The sequence below is a fragment of the Numenius arquata genome, chromosome 4 (genome assembly GCF_964106895.1).
Source record: "Numenius arquata chromosome 4, bNumArq3.hap1.1, whole genome shotgun sequence".
In the NCBI taxonomy this organism is placed as follows: Eukaryota; Metazoa; Chordata; class Aves; order Charadriiformes; family Scolopacidae; genus Numenius; species Numenius arquata.
The window spans coordinates 71,552,278-71,578,413 of record NC_133579.1 but is presented as its reverse complement, the minus strand read 5'-3'; the positions used below and the strand labels follow the sequence as shown (position 1 = coordinate 71,578,413).

Here is a 26,136-nt window from a genome sequence, read left to right as displayed (position 1 = left end):
CCAACCATCCTTAGTTTAGGGGATTTCTGAGTTGGACCTGTTTTCTATCTAGTTAGCGAGCCTCAAAGGATTTTTGTTTTATGAACATGTTCACTCTCTCCTTGAATCCATATGCCTATGTACTACCACACGTCAGTGATACATCGACTGGTGTCAATCTCTCCGATACTTGCCTCAAACCTAAAATTCGACTGATTCCTCTGAAATTGGTTCAGACCAAGGCCGCTATCATTTGATGACTCCTCACTTTGCTGTAGTGAATAAGGATATGGCTTCCCTTCCAAGCGAACAGCTGTCGGTGACTTAAAACCATCAGCAGAATAGGTATTCTTTCAACAGATATTTAGAGATTTTTTTGATGCAGTGGTCACCTGGAGTGACAAAACTAAGCATGGAAACCAAGGCATCAGTAAGTCACATTAGAACAATGACCGTATTACATAACTTTTCTGCAGATTTTTGCCTGCAAGGTAACATAAAACATTACATAGCACCTTCCATCAACACTTAATTCACAGCGTATTTTCTTTTCCTTCTATCTTTACACAATCTAGTTTATGAAAATCATAATGTATCATAATCTAGCTTTAGAAAATGTTCTTCTTTTCCTACCTGAAAGTTTAACAATAATATTGGTACGCCCTTAAAATTACGTCCTCTTTTTAATACTGCTATTTTGGAGTTACAAATCATTGCTTTAGAGAAAAAAAAAGTCATGCAAGGTTGTTCAAGGTAAATGATAGTGAATACCTATTTATGAGAGCTTAAAAAATCAAGAAATTAATCAGAAAACTATGGTTCCATTTGATGAGTTATATGAAAAATGATCATATGGAATTGCTCACTCTAGTGTTTTAATTAACGTTACTGACTTCAGCTTTAACTTAATGTCCATCTGTTGTAAAGCTGCATGTCTATATATGTTCTCAATTTTTTTTGTGACTAACAAATGCACATTTGAGAATTTTTTCATTAATGTGCCATTCATCTTTCTGCATCATGCTGTCAATATTATTTTCTTTATTTCACTGTGACCACTTGGAATGAAACCACTGTTCTCCATTTCTAGGGCTCCTTCAAGATCCAAGATGCACATCCAAGAGTTTGCGCTCTCTGTGTTTTGTCCCCCCAACACCAGCAAACCTGTTTGTACTCTCTTTTGCTGCACACAAAAGCTCAGTCTTCTGAAGACTCTTGCTCAGTATTCCTATTTAGACCGAAGCAGCCACACATCAGGATGTGCTTTTCTAACACTTGACCACTCCGAAATGCACTTCAGCCAGCAATGTTATAGAGTTTTTCTGCAATTATCTAAGTCCCCAAACAGGCTACAGTTAGTTTTCATTGATTTTGAAAATATCACAGTGAATTATTCCAGTTTTTCCTTTCTGCTTGCCTGAAAAGATACGGTTGAAGCAGAATGCTTGCGATTGTTTACGGCTTGAGCCAGCTGTTACATCTCTAGAGTATGTGTCTTCAGGGCAACAGCTTCCATACAGCCTGTATTTTTAGCACCAGCTCATCTCAGAAAGGTTCTCTAATAGCAATTCCAATGTTTGAATTAGTGGCCTCTGTATTTACTAAAGGTTCACTAGGGTGTTGCGGGCCTTCCTGTAATAAAGCCCTCTTCCTTTACTGGCTCTCCCACTTCATGTTATTTTTAGTTCCAAGTCACCTTTGACTTAGCACAGAGCATACCTCTAAAGGGTTTCACAGCATTCCACTGACTTCCACATCACTCCATTTCTGGGCAATTTAGCAGCCCAAATCCATACTACAATAACTTTTTTAAAAGACCATTCTTTCTAAAAACAAATGCAATAACTGGTTTATAGAAAAATCTAACCATTACCCAAAACTTGAACTACTTTTTCAGATTTTTTAATTCCTTTGAAATGCAAGCAATCACCGTTTTTCCATGTTCTGTACCTCCTACTTTCAATTCCAGAAATTTATAAGGATGAAGCAAAAAAACATCAGCCTGCAGATTAAGTGCCAATATTCATCTCAATTTTAGTCCTACAGATTCGGGGGTAACACAAATTTCACTGAATTTCACTGAATTTTTAGAGTTGGAAGGGACCATATAGATCATCTAGTCCAACTCCCCTGCTGAAGCAGGATTGCCTAGAGAATGCTACTCAGGACTGCATCCAGGCGGGTCTTGAAAATCTCCAAAGAAGGGGACTCCACAACCTCCCTGGGCAGCCTGTTCCAGGGCTCTGTCACCCTCACCGTGAAGAAATCATAGGTAACACACCTCATCTTCTGGGGCACCACTCACTCCTTACTGATTACAAGAGGAGTATGTAGCCACAAGTCACACAGTCTCTCAGCTGCACCCTAAAGTGAGGTGAATGCATGGTGTGAATTTTTGATGCCTCTTAGCTCACGCCATCGTGTCAGAACCTACTGAGCCAGATCTTCAGCTCTGCCTCACTCAAGGATGGCAGGATGACAAGTGTTTGGTACATCATTCTTTGCTTCAGGTGATAAAAGCACCAAGACGACATTCACAGCTATGTCCTGGGACTTTCTGAAAAGATTTCCTTTATGAACCAGTGAGTCTTTGAGAAAACCAAGCTGTGGCAGGTGGAAACTTATCCAGTCATTAGTCTTCATTCACATTAAGATAATGACCCCGCTATTGTGGTTGGACACTTATATGAAGAAAACCCACTGAGAAAATTTTGAAGAGGTTAACTTTCTCTTAATAGAGCCAATTCAAGCAAATAAAACCATATCCCTCCAGAGAGCAAGTGGGGATACATAGCCCAAACTGCACTGAGAGAGAATCACAATGGCACTGTCTTCTTGCTACATCTTCCAGTTATTAGTTGTGAACATCCATGAAAATGTGAAATGTCTGACATGAACAAATGGAGGAAAACGATGCTCAATTTCCTGAGGCTGCCAGCTCATTTAAAGTGTGATTAATTTAGGCTAAATATGCAAGTTCCCAGAGGAAAAACATGATGGCAGGAAAAAGGCAGAACTCTCATTTTTAAAAATGCTATCTAATGCTATATGCAAAACTCCTCCTGTCCCATCTCATGTGTTGTTTGGGTCTTCTGTTTGGAATGTTGCTGCACTTTATTTAAGAACAATTGTTTCCCTACAACCACTCCTTCTCTTTTAAAAGGTATTCATTGTCCAGGGAAAAGCAATTCCAGGTATTAAAACAATAGGAAAAGAGTATATAAAAATTAAAAACTATTCTACGACTTTCCAAGCCACCCTCTGTGAAAACAGGATTGCCAGAGTCATGTCCTATCACCTCAAAATAATGAAGATACCAGATTTTGAACGCAGCAGTCCTGTTTAAAGATTTGTTCTTTAACACCATATCTCTGCACCACTATAAAGCCAGCCCATAGTCCTGTAATATATTTCTTTTCTAAGAAGTCCACAAGTTTCTCTGTGAGCACAGACCAGCACATTTGTGTATTAGAAAGGACTACACCCTCGGCTACTGATTAAGGTGGCACAAGAACCATCCATCCCTCAGCTTTGCTTTGTTAACGGCTGTGCCTACCATGTATTTTATAGAGAAACAGTGCCACATTTCTTCCTGGAAAAGGCATGAGTGTGACTTCCATGACATTCACCATTCCAGAAATGGAAGGTGGTTAGCTTGTTCATTTTTTAGCTAATTAGCTGTGCAGCTGTACAGACTTCCAAAGGGGTTCAGCATCCACAGGTTTGGGAATTGGGGTGTTCTGAATACCGAGGCAAAGCACAGAACCGCTATCAGTCCCCTAAACTGCCAGGTAGAACGCCAGGGTTACAATTTATACTCATTACTTATTTTCACAAAAAAAGGGGGGAATTATGAAGCAAACAGTAATTACTTTCCTAGTCAGAATGGAAACTATGACACATTTCTGTACTAACACACCATTACCTTGCACACGGTGACAAACTGCTGATCGTTTCCAGCTCCCACCACGATGTAGCCATCCTTGGTCTTAAAAGCCTGGAAGAACAAGACAGGTGATAAGCTGTAACTATAAATTATTAGCACATTTTTAAAGTGCAAACTTTGTAAATAATGTTCAAATGTCTTCCTTAAACATTTCCATTCAGACCTAATCTCTAGTTCTCTAAAAGTGGCTCAAAGTCATCCACAGGGATGGATGAGACCCTTTTGATTTTTCTAGAGTTCTTCTATAGAGGGAGTTTTTCTGGAGCTCAGAAGTTATCTTGGTTGATAGTTTATTTGCTGAAAACGTGTCTTGAGGCACCCTGAAACTTTGCAAACGTGTCCCGTGCTCACAGGGACTTAGAAGGATTTACCAGGATAACACTTACTTGCCAGGAGCTATTTATTCAGCTTTACTCTTAGCCTGACTGAGAGCAGACAGCTGCACTGAGGTGTCACAGACCCTGACCAAAAATGCCAAAAAAATAATTGCCAAATGTCAATGACAAGCTAGAGACTCTCATGGGGATGACAGGGACAGGGCTGCATCTTTCCAGTTCTTCAACTGGAGATTAAGCTATCTCCTTGGTCTGTGGTCTCAAGATCGAGATCCTGGAGAAAATGGGACTTCTTTTCCAGCTTTGAGGATCTTTTTCATTTGACTTATGACAGTGGCCTTAGTGGGTGCCCTGGGTTGAGAGACACAGGACTAACTTTTCTTCTAATGCTGGGAAAATTACACTTTTAGAAGACTCTAGTGTCTGAATTTGTGAAAATATTTACTTTATAGCCAGCCAGGCTCTGTGGGATTCAAGGTTTTTGAGCCTTGCCAGGTGCAGGGACAAGGAGGAGCAAGGCCCGGGCATTTGACCCAGGCTGGACAACAGGAGTATTTCATACCATGAACGTCACATCCAATATAAATTAGAAAAGTTTGCTGCGTAGCTCTCTCTCCCTGATGGCGGCAGTCCAGACAACTCCTTGCCCCGGTGCCGGAGCCCTGAGGCCTTCCCTTCCTCCTGAAGCCATTGCGCTCCCAGTGTCCGCCATTTGCTGTCCCTGCTGGGAGTGCACAGCTTCCTGCTGATACAGATGGCTGAGTATAATTCCTGTATATCTTATATCAGTATTGGGATTAATACTGGTTCTTTAGTATTATTGTTAATTATTTAGTCTTAGTCTATTAAATCTATTTATACTTCAACCCTTGTGTTTCTTTGTGTTCCCCGATTCCCCTTTCCGGGTGGGGAGGGGTCATGGGGTGATAGAATAATTATCTAACGACAATAGATTGTTATGGGTTCTCTCAAACCATAACAGTGGCACACTTCATGGTGAACAGAATGTTTAACTGGGTAGGACATAACAGCTTTCATTTCAGTCTAAATCATCTCCACTTAAGATTTTCACTAGAAAAAAGAAAATCTGTAATAGGCATCATCCTCGATTTTTACCATGGTGTCAGGGCATCTTCTAAAATTGGATAACACAAGTAGACTTCCCTTTCCTCCACACCTCTCCCTTATACAAAGTGTGTAACTGCTGTTTCAGTCATATGTATTACAAACACAATTTTTGCAAGCATTTGGGAAAAATTCTTCTGCTATCAATTTGACTTCAGTGCAAGAGGCCAGTAAGGGCTAATGCACTAATGGTGACGAGGCCCTGCAATACTTTCTTGCAGAGAGCAAAACTCATCTTCCATGCTCAGAAATCACTTTTTTTTTTTTTTATGAGCTATCATGTCCTGATCTAAAGGTATGAACTCTTACTATCAATTTCGGTAAAATAACTCACGAATATAAGCCCTGGTGTAGGAATACTTTAATAATAAAAAGTCTTCTTACGCCACTGTGGCTTATTCGTCTTCACAAACAGGAATATGCTATTCCAACTTGCAGTCTTTCATAAAGATAGAACTATGTCCACATCTGGTATAGTCAAAGCTTTAAAACTATGTGGAAAATTATGTCCACTGAAATGCAAGTAACTGTATATCATAGTTAGGACATCAGTTTGCTCTCCCTATGTTTCATTTCCTGCTAAATGGTATTGGTCAGTGATAAAATTTAGCAATTCATTTTTTACACATTTAATTAAGTACTTCAGTCTAAGATGCTTAGCAAGCAAAGATGAAATTCAGCAAACATTTAAGTCCTAAGCATGCAAAAGAAGTCCCACTGATTCGGCCCCAATACAGTAGAAGTCTAGAAGCATGCAGAATATAAAGGTATCGCATACTCACGCTGAGGAAACCGATAAGCACAGAAAAAAATGGGGAAAAGAATACAGAAAATAAAGTTGTATACGAATGCATAAGCAATTTTTAGATATATCTGTTCATGCAGATTTCTGTCTAAAACAATCATGACAGAGCCTGATCTAAGAATATGTAAGAAACTTCCCCCACCAAATACGTGGCTTTTAGTAGGAATAGTTATGAATTAATACTGTCAGTATAAACTTACTACCTTTAGTTACAGGCAAGATCTGTTTTCTGAACACCCTACCCAAATCCTGACCTATCTTTGCTGATGCTCTGAATTCTAAAACCAGCCACACACATTTCATACAAATTATGGGGTAAACACTACACGTATGTGTGTGCATATGGAACACAAGATAGTTTTTTATTGGTGCGACCACCTACTACTTCCAGTAAACACAAATTAGAAATTCTTTTACACATTCCTTTAAACTTCTTGTCTGGATGCCTGTCACAGATTGCAAAGCCCACAATGTATGTCATATGTATTTAAATCCCGAGCCCCTTCCCCCGCACTCCAAAATATATTTAAATTGGTAGTACAGGCAAATCTTAAAGAGTTTACTATTTAGCAGCAACTTCTTTTGAGACTGGCATCTCTGTAAGAAGACTGCAATCACACAATAGCTTGCATACCACTATGAAACACGCATCTGTACCCGTGGGCTGCCCAGGCAGCAGCGGAAGTCACTCTAAATTTAAGGGCCTGGTTATTAGCATTTGTGCTTCAGTTGCTTTGCGGAATGTGTGGGAAAACTGATTATTCTTAATTGCACTGTATGTCTAAAAAGCTAAAACAACAATCATGTCATCCTTACACAACAAAAATGGTATCGTAATAAATGCAGCAGTGTCTTTTTCCATGAAGCTTAACTCAAATGTCTTTGGCTGCTATTTTAAGCTTCCCATTACAAAACAGCTGATTATTTGCCAGTCATTGCTGCTGATAAAGCAGAAATTTCCAAATGTTATTAGCACAACACTGATGCCAACATTTAAGGATGATAACAATGGTTTTATTCATCACCCATAAATGCAGGCATACTACAGGTTACCACAGGTTACTGTCTGGTCACAGAAAGCTTCACAATCTTATTATACAAAGGAGAGTAAGGGCAAAGTGCAGACAGATTTTAATGAGATTTTGTTTTGATAAACTGCTGTCCATCACATTGAATCATTTCACATTAGTGCAATAAAAGGCACCACACACACAAGGCAAAAGTCTTTTTTCCCCTTCCCCTTTTTTCTGAAGAATGAGGTCTTCTGATAAGATTCTCGAGAGGACGAGCACGATTTAACCTGCTACACCCGTGTGGTATCCTGAGCAATAGGACATCACTCCATGAAGACAAGAAACAAAAAACAGACTGAAAAAATAAGTCCACCTCTTATTCATGGAAAAGACAGAGAGAAACTGCAAAGCATCGCAAGGCACACCTTTTCAGTACGGTATAAAAAGTTTGGAGGTTTCTAAGAAGATAATTTGTACATTCACATTGAATGATGCACAGTCTGTGACAGCTGAGGGCTTGTGGGTCGTCACAATATATTGGTGAGTTCCGGAGCAGGGCTTAAAGTAACTTTTGAATGCCTTCTAACTGTTGTTGGTTTTACAGAGCAACAGGCTGATTGCTCCAACTGGCATCATGAAGCAGCTTGTTTAAGACTTTGGAAAGATGCCATCCTTTTAGGAAGGCTAGATACAGTATTTCTGTAAGGTACGTGTTTGTCAGCACAACAGGGAGCACTCTCAGATGGCATTAAGGGAGAAAACACCCCTCTGAGCTCATTCCCAAGGCAGGCATAGGAGCAAGCAGCCTTGTGTAAAGGCTGAATGAATCTTTGGGACCAGGTGTGGACAGTGCAGAACAAAGACACCTACCTGAGAAGTCTGTAAACAGAAAACCGTGAAAAGCTAAACCAAGATTTTCAAACAAAGCTTCGAAAAGTATCACCAACGTTTTTTAAAAAGAGATTAATTTTCATATGCCACTCCTTCCTCTCCCCTCCATCTTCCCATTTACAGCAGTTTCCTCACTCACTCACAGAATCAGCAATTACTCAGTAAAACACTACACGACCATACGTAGGTCTCCATTTATGTGCTTGAATCACGGAATCACGGAATCGTCAGAGTTGGAAGGGACCTCTAGAGATCATCTAGTCCAAATCCCCTGCTGAAGCAGGGTTGCCCAGAGCACATCACCCAGGACTGCATCCAGGCAGGTCTTGAAGACCTCCAGAGAAGGGGACTCCATGACCCCCCCCAGGCAGCCTGTTCCAGGGCTCTGGCACCCTCACCGAAAGAAGTTTCTCCTCATATTTGAATGGAACTTCCTATGTTCCAGCTTGTGCCCGTTGCCCCTCGTCCTATCACTGGAAACCACTGAAAAGAGTCCGGCTCCATCCTCCTTCAACCCACCCTTTAGGTACTTGTAAACATAGATAAGGTCTCCCCTCAGCCTTCTCTTCTCCAGGCTAAGAGTCCCAGCTCTCTCAGCCTTTCCTCATCATCCAATCCCTTAATCATCTTAGTTGCCCTACGCTGGACTCTCTCCAGTAGTTCCCTCTCTCTCTTGAACTGGGGAGCCCAGAACTAAATGCAGTATTCCAGTTGTGGCCTCACCAGTGCAGAGTAGAGGGGGAGAATGACCTCCCTCCACCTACTGGCCACACTCTTCCCTAGGCAGCCCAGGATCCCATTGGCCCTCTTGGCAACAAGGGCACATTGCTGGCTCATGGATAGTTTGCTATCCACCAGGACCCCCAGATCCTTCTCCTCAGAAGTGCTTTCCAGCAGTTCCACCCCTAACCTATACTGAAGCGCTTCCCTGGTATTAATGGGTGTGCTCAAAGAGAAAAGCTGGTCCCTTGTAGCCTTGGTGCCACAGGGAAGTTACAGTATTACTTTTTAATTTATTGCATAATTTGTCTTCAGCTACACTTTGAAGTTTCCAGTGTGATACTTAACTCAATGCAAAGGTCATTTAAGGACAAGCATTCTCTAGTCTTAATGTAGATTAAAGGCTGCAATGAGGAGGGTGATGTATTCGGGAACTGACCGACCTGCCAGGCTCTCTTCTCCTGCCAACCAAATGTATCTACAGCATGTGCTGATTTTTTTTCTCTCTCCAACCCTATCAAACTCTGCTTCCCAAATACATTAAAGAGAAGGAGACCCTCAGTCTTGCTTCAGATCCTGAACAGATACATTCCTTCCAGGGGGGATAAGCTTGGCACATAGTTTCTGTACCTTTACACACTGGTTTGAATAAAACATCAGCTGTGCCCCAGAATCATGGAGTAGCCGCATTCTTTTCTCTTTCAAGGGAAGGGCACAATCCTTTCATAACAACTTAATATTTAATTACTGTAACAAATGGGAACAAGACCAAGAAGTTTGGTCAGCGGTACTTCTGAGCAATACATATAAATCATAAAGACCACACACTTCGAAACTATTTGCCTACTTTGCAGTCTCTTCCAGTGAAAGCAAACAGTAAAAATAAAAAATGTAAATTTCATGGACTGGATTAATATATGCTGAATGCTCTCACTGAGCAAACGGAAGGAGGGCATTCCACACAAAGATTTCACTTTTTCCCTCTGGTCTTCTCAGCCCTCACTACTTGTCTCTCTTTTCACTGCCGTGTTGCAGGACGTACCATCCCGCAACTTCAGAGCTATCACTGATCTCCAGGGGTTCCTTCCAACCCCGTATCATTCTGTGATTCTGTGATCACAGTCTACCAGACAGATCAGTATTAACAATATCTTAATAATAATTCTCTTCTGCAATAACTCTCTTGCAGAGAAGAGTTTGACTGGACGCCCTGAGCTCGTGGGAAAATTGTTTATGGTAAGACTGGGAATGATTACTTTGGTCTCTGAGATGAGGCAGAACGCTGGCACTGATGTCGAGGAAAGCACCACAGACTACCAACCAGGGAGATCATTCGCTTCTACACAGCCCACAATCCATCAGACAGGTTTTCTGACCAACCTTCAAGTTCCATATATGTTTGAACGCAGAACAAGTGCCTTTGCCTAACCGATGCAGGAGCAAAGCAGATAGGAACCATTAAATGTGCTCTGGATACACCTTATCAAACAGGGTTATCTATATTTGGCATTATCATGTATTATTCTCTACATTCACCCCGGAAACAGGACAGCCTAGTTCTGCTCTCCAGACCGTGTCATGTTTTTTTCCAGTTGTTGCCTAACGTGAGAAGTATAAACTGCTGGGAACAGACTGCAACCAAGGCCTCTCCAATCCCAGCTCACTGTCCTAAGAAACAGACTGGAGACAGGAACCCTCTTTCACTTACTCTTCTTCTGGTCAGACGATATTTGAACTGTTCATCTCCCAAATGATTCGATGCAATACATAGATTTGCAATCTGAAAGTATCCGTCGGGCATACTATTTACCAAAAAGACTTTTATAGCTATTACTTCATATGCAACAGTGCAATGAACGTTAACTTTGGGGGGCATACTCTTATTTTTAGAGATGAGACTTTTCTCCCAATCATCTCAAAGAACATACGCTGCAAGAAAATGAAACCATTTTCTTTGGTTTCTAATGCAAATGCAATATACATGCAGCCTCACCACCCCAAAAAGCCATTTAAAAACTCCTGGAAGAAGAGTGAACAGCTCTAAAGCGGGAAACTTGTCACTTTCCCAAATTTCTAAAATTTTAAATACCTAAACTATACGTCAATTAAAAATAAATTCTCTGATACTGTGAACTGGCATTAAAACTGTTCCTTGCTGTTGAAAAATAAAATATCAAGCACAGAATCACATTCTCCATTGCCACATTAGTTTTCCATTAGTTTTTCACAATGAAATTACACACACAGACACACGCACACGCAAAATAAATAAACTTTAATCACGGTATCACACTGGAGCCAGTGTAATTAATGTTGTGTCAGCATTTCCATTTAAGCCACTATTTTCAAGAGGTTTATAGCGCAGCCATAAAAATTCAGTTAGGTTGAAATTAAGCAACCAAGGTCTTATACAGCAAGCAACATTTAAGTATATATACAGACAGCAGCCAGTTACTACTTATATGGGAATTAAAATAGACGCTTACTGATTTTAAAGGGCACTGCAGAGCTATTTTTTTAAACAATATTTTTCTCAACATTCATAATAAACTCTCAAAAGCCTGAATCCAAGTTATGTTTCCTTTCTCTTTTTCCTTCTCACACAATAGTTCACACAATTTCTTCCAATTTTGGGATTGCAAGCATTGTTTTTTTGTTTCACTTTTAAAGTAAAAGAATGCAATGAAAACATTTCTTTTGAAAAACACCACACATGGCCACACAGTCTGATCCTCATACAGGCCTCCAGGCGTTACTGAAGCAGAAATGACAAATAGTTCTTACACCTTCCAAAAATCGTAAGATATAGCTGTTCGGAAAATCTTAGTACTCGAATATAAGGTTTTAAGAGTGCTATTTAGAATTTAATTCTAAATGAGGTCCTATTTCTGTTTTGAGTAGGAATCATCAGAGCAGGATTTGTCTCATTATTTCTGTCCTTTTTCCCTCCCTGCTCTTTGGCTTTAAGTGATTCAGTGGTACAATTTCCGAAGGTGAGCTTTTTAATACCAACTGCCTTTTTGGTAACTCGGATTGAGTCAATCAGCCTGGCATTTCAAGCTGCAGACCGATGACCCAGTGCAAACGAACCAGAACTCAGACTGGGCAGGCAGCGCTATTAACTTAAAGCTCCTAATAACTCCATGTCCTGCTATAAAGAAGGCTCTTCAAAAAGCCGAGCTAAATCATTTGTGAGTTTCTCTGACAACCAGCCAACCGAGAAGAGCGAGGGATCAAATTAGCACTGATGCTGACGAAAATCAGCTAAAACACCAACGAGAACATAACAATTACAGGGGTGCAAAATTGGCTGCATTTCACAATTTGGCACTTTCATCACAACCTAAAATAAACAGCACTCATCTTTGAAATCTGCCATTTAGCTGCAGAACAGGATGGACAAAGGCAGGAGGAACTCCATTCTGCCAACGTGCCTTTGCCCTATTTTGGAGATTTTTTTCAATTAATATATCTCTCAAACAGTATGTGATCCCATGCCCTACTCAGTAGATACAGTACAGTGAACTAAGGATGGATTTCTAATATTTCAACCTTGACTCCTCAGCATCCTTGATTTGTGGTTTTAAGTCAGACTCGTTAAGGTTTATTGCATGTAGTTTGTTTTGGTTTAAAACACCACTTTATCTCTAATCAAGAATTTAAAAATTGAACTGGCCAGACATCCAGGATGCAAACCATTTAAAGTCTGAATTTATGCCAAAAAAATCCCGCTGCCAGGCCATAGGAATAATGCTAGTGAGATCTATTTAAAAAAAAAAAAAAAAAGAAAAATAATGCTTGATGATTGGAACACTTATATATGTCTAAAAAAGTCAGAAGTCCCTTTCCTCTTCACTTTTCTGTAAATTTCTATTAGGTTGCCTTAAAACTATAAAATTCAGACTTCTGTTTTTCTCTAATATTCTTTTTTTATCATTCCCTGTTAGTCTGAGAAACATTGAAATATGATATCACTTTACTGCAATTACAATCTTTTATCTGCCTCAAATTCAGCATTATTTCAACTGTTAAAAGTTTGAAAACCTCTACAATTAGAAATTAAAACATTATACCTTTTGCCAACTTAAAACTGTGCTGGCCAACAGTTAACCAACTTTTCATTCCAGCAATTAATAAATCAAAATATATACCGAGAAAGAGCTGAGGAAATCTGCACGGCAGTAGCTACTACTTTGTTTTTTAAGTAAGATCTTTTCATCTGTGACTTGTAGAGCACTGCTGCGTAAGTAACTACCCTTTACAAAAGAACTTGTTCTGGAGAATCAACACAGTATAAGCGTGCGTCTATTATTGCAGTCCAAAACTTATATCAGATTTTAGCAACATTTGCACAAAATCATCTCCTTCCACCCCCCCACCCTCTCCCCAAAGTTTGATGGACAGAGTTATGCCAGTAAAGTGGTGGGAGATGGCAAGAGGAGGAGTCAAAAGGATGAGAAGTAGAAAATCCCAGCGTTCAAAAAAGATCACACATTTTTCCCCTGCAGATTCGAACGGGAAAACTAACTTAGTTTCCACTCACAGGTACATCATGCTGTTCTTTAACAAATGTGCTTGATTCATCTTAATTGCTAAGTTTATTTCGAGGTTTCATATTGTCCTAATTTTTTTTTCTGCCTCTGGGTGGCTGAGAGACAGCCCCTCTCTCATACAACGGAGTGTGAACAACCAAATGACAATTTTGATTTAATCCTGGGAGAATCATAGGACTCTGGGCTTATGTAGGGCAGGATTCTGACTCCGAAGATCACCCAGTGCCACTGAGTTTTAATTTCTTGGCATGACCAGCTAATTTACTTCCACTGTCAAGCTAAATGCTTACTCCTCAATTTCTTAATGAAATGCCCAATTGCAAACCACAGTGGCAATTTAAAAGGTGAAGAGCCACGACTATATCCACCTCTGCCACACACTGTAACAGCAGGAAAAGTGCAAAATTACTGCATTTTTGCCACAGATAATTGCCCTAAGTTGATACTGAACACTGCACCAGCATCGCTGTACCTCGGTCAATGGAAAAGTGAGCATGAACACAGACTGCTTCCACCAGTCTTTTGCAAAAAAAATAACATATTGTTTTACATATTTTCATCATGAATAATTTACAGAAACTAAATGCAAAGCAAGTACACACAGTACTGCAATTCAATTAGATGTCAGTCACGTGTAGTCACATAAGTTTAAAGCTACCATGTTACAGCCTAGACACAAAGATCTCCAGTAAGAGTGAATATCTCATAAAGAGTGGGTGATCCTTATTACCTAAACGATCCCAGCAATTTAGGGGCACAGCCTGGCTACGGCTGAGGGATGGTGCCAGCAAACGTGGAGGAGAAGCCTGGCAACTGGCCTTCATCATGTTCTCGCCTCCCTCTTTGTTGAGCTGGCGAAGTCAAAGAGCTGGTCTCCTAATGATCGAGATGGCCTTCTGGTGACACCGGGGTTGGCATCAAACGGGCAGCAGCAAGCCCGGCACACAGACCTGCCTTTGTGCTGGGAAGGACTAAAATGGGCTGCTGGCAGCAGCGTGGCCTGTTCTTGCACCCCTGATGACAGCCCGAAGTGCTGCCTGCCCACTGCGCCCTGGAGTTGGCTATGAAATGACCTTTCACAGAAACAAGGTTCTTGTCCCTCCATTATATGAAGCTGATTATCCGATTGCCTCACTTGGGGAGGGGGAAGAAAGACCAAATAGGGAAAAGAGGTGCGTGGATTTGTAAGGGCGCTCATCCTCCTGCCAGGGCGCTGATGAAAGCATCAGGATGTTTTACAGCTTCCTTTATAGCAGTACCAAATATAACACATAGAGAGGAGTAACAAAATGCATTGAAATGGTTATATTAATTAAGATGAATAGAGACAGCTTTCAGTAACAGTGGGATACTGGTACACTTAATTTCCTTCCAATATACATTTCCTTTCACGGTTACAAAGCTTAGGCATTTTATTAGACATTGACAAAGCTGTGCTTATAAGTGGGAAAGATCACTAGTGAAAATTAAGCAGGGAGGCATACCAATTGTCACATCAAGTTATGTACTGAAGCATTTGACTTTTTAGACAAAGAATGTATTTCTCCAGCTACTTGATTTTTCTTTTTCATTTCAGAATCTGCGCAAGTTACACCGAGTGAGCGAACAAAGCAACTTCAAGCAGCCACGAAGAATGGAAAATCAACTTAAATGAGTGGGACATACGTCTGTCCACTGGACTTCAGCTTCTAAATGAAAAGGGAAGTCCTGTAGGATAAGATTTGTATTCTTTTCAAATGTATAAAACCAGATAACAGCCTTTCCCTCCCCCCACAGAAGTTTTAAAGCTCACTCAAAATCGTTTTGCTCTTAAAATTTGATGGAACAGGAAAAATACCAGGAAGTCTATGATGGTATACGATTGCCTACCTCGAGTATTTTGGCATTCCTTTGCCAATCTGTATTCCTCTACAAGAGACTCTACCAAGATCAACTCAGGTTAAGTGCCTTCACATTTATCCTGGTTTTCAACAGATCGCAGAACATGAACTGAGCCCCGTCTTCCTCACAGCCCTTTTTGGGCTGCTGCAAGCACAATGATACTTGTAAAATGCAATACACAATGAATACACTGCTAATAGTACCCAGGTTGGGACCTAGGGGTATTTCAAGAAAACCCCGTGCTGCTAGTCTGCTGTTGACATCAAGAATCATGAACTTAGACAGCAAGGAGAAGGAAATCAAGGGAATCAAGATTCCCTTTGCTTTACACTGTTAAACTGGCACCTACAAAAAAGCAGGTTGCAGAAAGACAGTTTCAGGAGGCACAGACAGGTTTTCCCTTCTCACATCAGTTAGCAGAAGGTGTACTTGAAGATCAGAAAGCAGGTATGTCACAAAGGTGTGCTAAAACAAGGCTCGTGTATGAGCCTTGGAAAAGGCACAGGCATGCCAGAAGAAAGGAAAGAAAAAGCATTATTACTTTGTACCTGGGATCATGTTTGCTCCCATCCAGACATCATGTGAGAACCCGACAGAGAAATAGGATGTTTCAAAGCTCGCTTGCTGCACAACAGCTAACACAACAACAGAAAGATGATACAAAGATGATGAGGGGACTAGAACATCTCTCTTATGAGGAAAGGCTGAGGGACTTGGGTCTTTTTAGTCTGGAGAAGAGAAGACTGAGGGGGGATCTGATCACCACCTATAAATACTTAAAGAAGGGTGTCAAGAGGATAGGGCCAGTCTTTTTTCAGTGGTGCCCAGTGACAGGACAAGAGGTAATGGGCGCAAACTTGGACATAAGAAGTTTAATCTCAACATGAGGAGGAACTTCTTCACTTTGAGGGTGGCAGAGCCCTGGAAGAGGCTGCCCAGAGAGGTGGTGGAGTCTCCATCTCTGGAGACAGTCAAACCCCGCCTGGACACGTTCCTGTGCAACCTGCTCTGGGTGGACCTGCTTTGGCAGGGGGGTTGGACTAGATGATCTCCAGAGGTCCCTTCCAACCACATATCATTCTGTGATTCTGTAACAGAAGCAGCAAATAGTAGAAGTAAGAGGGCTTGATTTTCCTGAACAACTCTTCTATCCAAACCCCCACTTTGCATAAGAAAGGGAAGGGAGGAAGGAAGCCAGGAAGGAAGCAAGGGAGGGAGGGAGGGAGGGAGGGGCGAAGGAAGGAAGCAAGGGAGGGAAGAAGGGAGGAAGGAGGGAAGGAGGGAGGGAGAGAGGGAGAGGAATTCTGTGAACCCTAGCAACGGCAGTTGCCAATCATTCTGCTAACTGCTCCACATGCTGCGCTCTCCACGGGGTTTGGCAGAGAAGTATTTTGTGGATATGGACCAGCGTCAGTTTGAGTAAGTTCCTAAGCCTCATTATGTTCACAGAAATGAGCAAATACCTGATTCAAAATGGGTGTGCTCATTCTAAACCTATCAGCTGATTTAAGAGTTAGACTTGGATATTTTGGAAGGAAAAGGAAAGAATTTAGCTGGCAAAAAAAGAAAAAGGAAAGCGTGCAGTGATTTAGATGAAACTCTAAAACTAGGACAACCTCATCTGATGAACTGTTGTTTTATGTTCTGAAGAACTGTTGTTCTGAGATTTGTTGTTCTGAAAATTACTGTTGTGTTTTAAAGTATCCAACAGTTTATTCTCCTGATAAAACCAATAGCAATAGCTGAAGAATTAGTGGCAGCAATGACTTGAGGGGTCATTACTTTAGCTATAAGGATTTAGGGAACATTTTAACGCATCGAATGCTAATGGGCTTAGCTTAAAGGAAAACTAGATCATTACTGCGTGGAACACATCAGTAGCCTGAAAATCATCCACAGACAAATCATCACCATTGTTCCATGTTAAGCCATCGAAATAAAAACATGTAACTAATTCGGACTCATACCTCCATCCTAACATTGCGTTTCTTTAACTTTCCCAAGCAAAACCACAGTGCCTGACTCTCCACAGAGAAACATCTCTACATGCTTTCCAATGTCTGTGTATAGACATACATATACCCTCCTGGCTAAAATTGATTAATAGAGTCTACAGAAAAGAACTAGGGCACCAAAGCTCTTAAAATGCAATATAAGGTGTGAATCAAGGAGTGGAAGAACAAAGATTGTCCTTGTTGGGAAGAATTTGAATACAAGTGCCTTTGTTGTCCAGAGGAGCATAGGGGTGGCAAGTACAGGAACACAACAGGACAAGCAAGAACAGAGGACAAAGCATATCATCATTGCAGAACTAAATGTGGCTCTGATGATAAACTTGGATAAAAGGTTTTGATAAGTGTTCAGGAGATCAGTTTGCTTTCTTGGTCCACCTGCCATTTAGACTGAACTAAAACACAAGCTCTAACACTGCTAATTTTATATATATAACAGTATGGACACAGCCATCAACAGCCCGTAGCCAGCTTACAGGCACCAATCTACTCCTAATGAAATCCATCACTGTTCCCTCTCATATATGTCACAAAGTTTGCATGTTTCAAAAACAAGCAGAAAAAAAAGGACTTCATTGTACAAAACCTTTGTTGGCTATGCCATTTTGCCTCAGTTGGCCAAATCATACCAACAGCATGTAATTATATACTGCTAAGAACACAGAAATTTTCTGCTACCAGGTGTTCTCATGTTTTACTACTTCTTTTTGAGGTAGGGTGGCTGAGAATGGTCTGGGTCCATTAAACAATTGTGGATCTAGTGACTCCACATTTGAGGCAGAAATAAAATAAACTGCTGCCTAAATTTAAAAATAATAATAATAAAAAAGATGGGATCTCCGGATTATCTCTCTGAGACACATTCTTCCACCATATCCCCATTCATGGACCTTTTATCTGGACCTTTTATCTCACCTTGCCTAACAGGCAAATACTATCCTTTCTGGGTGAAGGCTGGACAAATCTTTGGCTTCAACAGGCCTCTCATACTTTCTCTCTCAAAAAAAAAGACGTTATATCAGGGAAATCAACATTTTTCAGCCCTCCAGCTTTGAAGTAATCACTGAAATACATAATTCCACACTGAGCACAAGCAAAGGACTAGCCAAAAACCATATCACAGTAAAGCAGCAGTAAAGAACTGCAGCAAGCTTCAGTATTGGTAAGTACCCACTTCATCTCTAAGTCCTAGTTATGCACAGGCAAAGTAAGCTCTTTACAAAGGTCTAAGAGGGTGTCTTCCATGTTGGAGAAGCAGCCATGTTAGATATACAAGGAAGTGCACAGGGCATCTGCAGCTATTCAACCTGCATCAGTTGGCTCCATATCTACACAGGAGACCTGGCAAAACAGGCTGCTGACATCTTAGGGCAACAAGCTACTCTTGAAATGCACTGCTTTTCATGCCCAGAATTTTCTGCTCTTCCTAAAATGAGAGTTGCATTCATGCCAACAGATGGAAAACATCATCACTGAGAGCTGGATCCACGCCTTGCTACCGGCTGGAACAAAAGCCATAGAAGTACTTCAGTGGGTTCAGTTAAAAACACTTTTTTGTATAGTGGTCTGATGAAAAGTTTTCCTGCAATACACTGCAGAAAAATTCATACATTCATGTACCTTAGTGAAGTGCCTGCAGAGCTTTCTGTGCCAGGGTAGACACAGTGCTCTGATCTGACTTCCATATGGATTTACAAGTGCTCCACGGTAAAAACGGTTTAAAGCAGCTATGCGAAAAAAACACAAACAAACAAACAAACAAACAAATGCAAACCAAGTCTCCCAAAAACCCCAACACATGGAGCAGCTGAAAAAAAGATACCATCATAAGCAGGTCTGTCACAATAACAGAGAATAATCTAATATGAATGGAAGAGACTGCATCAGAAAATCAGAGGGAAATCCCTAACCCTGGAACTTGTAGTCTCATGCACATAGAGGGGAAATCAAAAGGTCACGTATGTATGTCAGGGAGTATTTGAGGAAACCAAGGATGGGCGCTGAGATGGGAAACGGGGGTGGTTTCCCTTCACTAGGAGACAATCCCAACCAATGCTTCACCAAAGGGATTACAGGAAAACTAGAATAGAGAAGGGGCTGCCAAATCCCCAGCCATGAAACTCTGACATTCACCAATTCTCTGAAGCAACTTCTTGATGGCTGAAAAGTACTGAGGGTCTACCATGGTACTATCATTCTACATAGCTGTTATCCGTGCTGTTCAGTGTAGCGCCATCATTCGTATTCACAAAGCAGTTTTCTTTCTCACTCTGTCTCCAGACTTTTCTTTTTCATGTGTAAATCTTTTTTAGCGATATGCTCGGTTACACTGAAGAGCAAAAAGATTTATCACTGAACACTTCAGCTCTCTCGTCTCATGGGCTGTAATTTTTCAGGCTGCGGGTCAGGGACCTTTCCATTTCACTGCAACACCCAAGAGACTAGTATATCTGGAATGTGAATTTCCCGTACCTTCAGTAACTTCTACTCAAGAGGAAATTTAATCTACCATTCAAAACTGACTAGAGCTCCATCTGTTGTGAAAAAGCTACATTATTTTAGACTTCTGCCTCTTCACCTCCCAGCTCTTGCCCACTGCATCCCTCCAAATGTCAAATAAAGACAGAAAAGGTGCAAGTGACTTGGACACCGCTGAGGTCTATCAGTGAAAGAACCAAAATATCTTTGAGAAAACTACAATTATCCTTCTCGCAAGTCAGCCTCACCTTATCAGACACTAGATTTTACTCTTTGACTGTTTGGCAGCTCACCTCTGGCTTTTAAAGTGCTCAAGGCCTTTCCCTGACTTGACTGGAGATTGCTAAAGCATTGTTGATCCTCTCCTTTGGAATCCTTGAAGCAACGTCCTTAGGCTGAAATGTCAAGATAAGATTTGATGTCATTGCCGTTCCCTACTGCATTTTGCACCCACATTCTGGCATCCTACGAAGCAGAGTCTCTGCTACCTTCATCACCATTTCTAAGAACCAGCGGGAAACGGAACTTTTTTAAGACAAGTAGGACAGAAATTCAATTAATTGCAGATACTTTAAAGACTCTCTAATACTTTCATTATTCTGTGTAAACAGTGCTATTAACTACTTCCTTCACCAGTTATGTTTTTTGGGATTTTGTTGTGGTTTTTGTTTGTTTGTTTGTTTTTTTTAATCAAGCTTCTGCAGGATTATAGCCATTATAACTTACCACAAATTTTTACATTCCAGAAATCCAAGCATGACACTGTCCTCTCTTTACAATTTCCCATTTCCATCCTAACAGAAAGTTGCGTACCAGAGTTTTAAGGATAACTTTTGAAAAAAATACTATTTATTAGGGATTTGTTTTATTTCAATTGGCAAGAAAACATAAAGAAAACAATTACAACTGTTCCAAAAAGTCTATTCACCAAACAAAGACAAGCATTAAAATAAAATTATTTTTCTGGTTTCAGCTGCTAAGAGCAATGTAACTCATCATTCAGGATCAAACCACCAATGTCTACTCATAACAGGGTATGGTTATGTAAAATTAAGGCTGGCACTGCATTGTGCCCAGATACTTGAGGTTTGGATCCTTAACTATGAATTTCCTTCCTTTTATGATCTTCAGCCAGAGAACAATAGCTGTGTTTTAATCTTGCCTTTTGTGAATTTTCTTGGCCTTTTCTTTCAAGTGTTTACATACAACGATACAGCCCTGAGTGATGCCACAAAGTAATACATCATCCAAATCTAGCTGTTTACCACATACGCTATGATATCATTCAAGGTTGAACGAATCAATTATTATTTTTTTTCCCATGGAATGATAATGGATTCATAATAAAGATGTGGATTTTTTTTTTAATGTCATTCACCCATGTCTGCATCAGATGGCATGCTTATGATTAAAGGCTGCAATATTATGATTCCCCAAGCTTATTCTAAATTATTTTCAAATGGAAAGAGAAAAAGATATCTGGAAAGAACCTTCAGCAGCATTACCAAGTCCCTTTGTTCTTCTCATTTTATAAAGACTACATGACTGGAATTCTGCACCAGATTCTCTTCAGCCATTGCAAACTGGTTTGACTTTACTACAGTCAACAAAAAATAAGAAGACACCATTTCATGAAATAAAACCAATTTGCACAAACTAATTATCCCCTCAATCTCATATTTTCTTTTTCAATTACAATACTGGCCATGTAAAACATAGGTGCATGAAAAAGAAAATTATGAAGAAGATGAATGAAGATAAACGCAACAATTATTAGTGAGAAATTCTACAATACAGAAGGCTTTAGAACTTCACATTTTCTAGAGGAACATGAACAAAACTGCTAGCTTATATTAAATAACATGGAAGGGGGACTTTTTATGCTAGTTGGGCAGGAAAACCAAAACAACCCCCTCCTTCAAGCATGCCTGGTATAATCTCAGAGAGACAAAGGAACAGATTTCTAAAACCAGAACTTTACATTGTAAATCAGAGAACGGTTTAGGTTGGAAGGGTCCTTCTCCATATCCTGAGTTACCAGGTCTCCCATTTCCTTCCAGAGAGGACCCACATTTTCTCTAGTCTTCCTTTTGTCACGGACACAGCTGTAGAAGCTTTTCTTGTTGCCCTTGATGTTCCTGGCCAGATTTAATTCTATCTGGGCTTTAGCTTTCTTAACCTGTTCCCTGGCTGCTCAGACAATTTCTCTGTATTCCTCCCAGGCTACCTGTCCTTGCTTCCACCCTCTGTAGGATTCCTTTTTGACTTTGAGTTTCTCCAAGAGCTCCTTGTTCATCCATGCAGGCCTCCTGGCATTTTTGCCCAACTTGCTCTTTGGGCAAAAGATGCATTGCTCCTGAGCTTGGGGGAGGTGATCCTTGAATATTAACCAGCTTTCTTGGGCCCCTCTTCTCTCCAGGGCTTTATCCCACGGTACTCCACCAAGCAGATCCCTGAAGAGGCCAAAGTCTGCTCTCCTTAAGTCCAGGGTAGCGACCTTACTGCGCACCCTCCTAGCCACCCTAAGGATCTTGGACTTTACCACCTCACAGTCACTGCAGACAAGGCTGCCCTTGAGATTCACATTCCCCACCAGTCCCTCCTTGTTGGTGGGAACAAGGTCCATCATGGCTCCTCTCCTTGTTGGCTCCTCTATCACTTGGAGAAGGAAGCTATCATCAACACCTTCCAGGAATCTCCTGGATTGCTTATGCCCTGCTGTGTTGTCCCTCTAACAGATATTGGGGTGGTTAAAGTCCCCCATGAGGACCAGGGCTTGTGAATGTGAAGCTGCTCCTATCTGTCTACAGAGTGCCTCGTCCACTCAGTCTTCCTGGTTGGGTGGCCTGTAGCAGACCCACACTGTAACATCACCTGTCCCCATCCTCCCTTTAATCCTGACCTATAAGCTCTTGGTCTGCTCCTCATCCATCCCTAGGCAGGGCTTCATGAGTTCCAGCTGGTCATTGACTTAGAGGGTTATACCCCCTCCTCATCTCCCTTGCCTGTCCTTCCTAAAGCGCCTGTATCCTTCCATTGATATTATTCCATTATTATTGTGTTAACATATTATTCAAAATGACACCATTTCCACATACCTATCTGATATTTCACCTTGCTATTAAATATACTCGATCTCATCCTCATTCTATGCTGTACATAAGTACAATACGTAGGCATTCAGGTTTCCTTAATTTTGTCGGTGTCACTCCATCTTGCAGATTCAGAACTAAGATGCTGGTGCTCTTCAAAGCACGCTCTCTCCCTACTTCATTTTGCAGCTAAAGCTTTATTAATGGCTAAAATGGCACCCACTGCAGAAATCCAGGCTAAAATAGGTCTTGCTTAGTTCTGACACCACAGTATACACAGAGGAGCACCCAAACCCTCAAAATTTCATTTAAGACTATACATTCTGCGACGTAACTAAGAGTAGCCCAACCAGACTCTTTGCTTAGACTGTCATTCCTTTCTTTTGCAGCCAGAAAAACCTCTGGATTCGTCGTTTCCACTCATTTTTAAACATTCCACGCACTTTTAAACAGAAGACGGAGATGCCCATTTCTTGCACCCATTTCTGTGGCATGCACAGAGAAATACAGCAGTCTTCTTACTCGAGGAATACAAAACCTGTTGTGTACTAGAGGCACCCACAGCGTTAGTATTCCCGACAAGGAGATGAGCTGCAGTGTGCATTGTCTGTTCCCCTCTTCTGGGAGGAACAGAAGGCTGCACTCTGCTCTGCGTACTCCAGAGTAACATGGGATTGGCATTCGGGTCAGACACAATCAATAAATCCGTGTTGCATCTTCAGTGCTACTCTCAAAATCAAACTCACCGTCACTACAGAGAGAGTGCCTGCATGTACAGCTCCCAGCAGAGTTGGATGGCACACCAACTCTGTCCCAAAAGTGTGGGACTTTGGCCGGAGACCCAAATATACCAGGGAGCTTAATGTAGCTCTGGGTGTTCCTACCAAAACCAACAGATGATCTACATGGATGTGAGGCACACTCAGCGCTTTTGGGAATTCACAAAAGGATGTACAATTAAAAAGCTTAACTTAGGATAAGATAGTTTGTTGGGTTTTTTTTTTAACGGGCTTGGACTTTTCCTAATATAATCTTTAACCTTTATTTACAACACGGAGGGATTGCAGCCATTCTCTCTAACAGGTTTTGACTCTGAGAGGTAACACCTCTCCTGGCAGGACCATAGAGGATACTCAGTCCAAGGCAGGATGGGTTCCTCTGCAGCTCCTGATCCAGTGCCACGTGGTAACCCTACGTTTTTCAGAGGACTACCTTTTATCTCTCGTTTTTGCTACGCTTGGCTTTCACTTGATTTCGTTAATGTTTTCTGACCATCTCTAGGGTACACGTAGATGCCACAGTCTCGCATATTCCTAACGCTGGAACAATCAGATATCAAGTTTTTAAAAACATTCAAAAAAACCAAAAATGGCAAACGGAAACATCAAAACTTTAAATAAATAAAAGAATATTAAGTCCTGAAAGATATTTTGCTTTTTAGATTTTTTTCCACCTTTCAGTAATTTTTATTTATGGCTCTCAATATATTGTTCTCGATTCCAAATGTTTAAAATAAAAGGCTAAACATCCGAAAGAGAAAACAGTAAAAAAAGAGTAATTATTGCTGCACAGGACATACATATTGCCTTTATATATCTAAGTCCCGTAAATCAATAATGCTGGAGGAATGCTAAGGTGTAAAATGAACTACATAACCGAGTTCTACGGTATTTGCATTCTTCATGGAAAAATGGACTTTCTAATCAGAACAAATTTGACACTGTCATCTAAAAAATACTTATCTTGCCTGCATCTTTCTTTTCAATACACAAAAGAATGCATACTGGTTTGCTTTCCATAATGTACATTATTATGCAATGTGAAACAATCTTTCTCTTTTTTTTTTCAAGTAACTATTTATGAAGGAAGCTAAATCTAGCATTAAAATTAAAGCGTGCTTTCTGCCTACAAGGGAGACTTCAGAAAAGTAAGGCCTTCCCACACGGATTTGCTACAGTCAACCCAGTTCTGGAGATACTATACTTCCAGGATGGAGGTATAAACCTGTTCTCCTTGGCCACCCTACTGTCAGGATACCAATGGCCACAGGGATCCATGTAATCTCACCGTTCAGGAACCTTCCGGAAAAAAAAAAAAAACAACCAAAAAACAAACAACAACAACTTTTTGATTTATTTGTTGTTAATCTGGAGCAGAAATAGCTGTTAGATGGTAACAACTGACCTAAGATGGCAAACACTGATTTAAGGATGAAAGTCCTAGCCCGCTTTCTGGTTTTGTCTTATTTACATGAGTATTTCTATGAAGGTAAGGTGTTCACACTTCACTTTAATAAATAAAAGGTTTTGTTATTTCATTTGTTATCTCAACCACCCTTTCAAGCTATGTTAAAGAAAAGATGTTTAAACAAACGGCTGATCAGCAGCTAAGCAAAAGAATTCTAATCTAACACAGCTTCTCTCATCTGCTTCAGGATAAACTTTGTACAGTCTTTGTTTTTTTAACAAGCACCACCAACAGTTTATGTGGTAATTCAAATTGGCAGGAAAGCCTAGACGTTTCTTTTTATTAAGATAAATGGAGCTATGAACACTTGGTGGTAAAGACGACCCCAAAAAATCTAGAGGAAAACTCATTTCAGAATTCTTTTGAAATATGTTTCTGTTAACACTTTCAGATTTTGTACAATATGCATCTTTGTTAAAAGGAGGCTTCCACTGAATAATTATTTAAAGAAATTAACCTTATCCTAGAATGTCTAAAGGTCTTATTACACTTAACGTTTCATTTTTGAAAACAATGTCTTGCTCCTGTTTAGACGGTGAATCCCTGTCCCCCTGGGAGCAAGTACTGTCTGTTATCCACGTATGGGAGGAGCCCCTGGCACTGCCACGCTCTAAACCGACACCACCTCTGAAAGCACACCCGATCACTCTCCTTTCTTTGGTTTTCCTCAGAAGCCACGCAAGCTATGTATATCCTAACACTTCTACCAACAGCATAAGAAGGAAATCCAAAACCTTCCTGACAGCAGAGCTATGGTAGACCTATGCAGGCAATTTTTCTAGTGGGAGAACAGCCCACGCTGTCAGAAAAGTTATTTTTCTGGTATAGCCTATTTGAGTTCCCAAAATAGTTACATGTCAGGAAAGTAACTCCAATCCCAGCACAACTGTTTACAGTAGAGCTTCTGCCAATGTGGCTATGTCAGTTGAACTGTGATTTTTCCCACACATCTAACCAATATAACTGCGCCGGCAAGACTTTCAAGTATAGCCAAGCTTAGTGTGTGAAGCAATTGCAAAGATCATCTTTTTCCATGTCTCCATGTGATAGGAGTTTTAT

At 40.7% G+C, this 26,136-nt stretch overlaps 1 protein-coding gene across 1 annotated transcript in view; it reads right to left on the bottom strand.

The window, feature by feature from the left end:
- SUGCT (succinyl-CoA:glutarate-CoA transferase) overlaps positions 1–26,136 on the bottom strand; it is a 347,492-nt gene that overhangs the window by 214,736 nt on the left and 106,620 nt on the right. Inside the window, exon 10 of the mRNA XM_074146556.1 lies at positions 3,905–3,976. Coding sequence (XP_074002657.1) covers positions 3,905–3,976 — 72 coding nt within the window. The remainder of the gene's footprint in view (positions 1–3,904; positions 3,977–26,136) is intronic.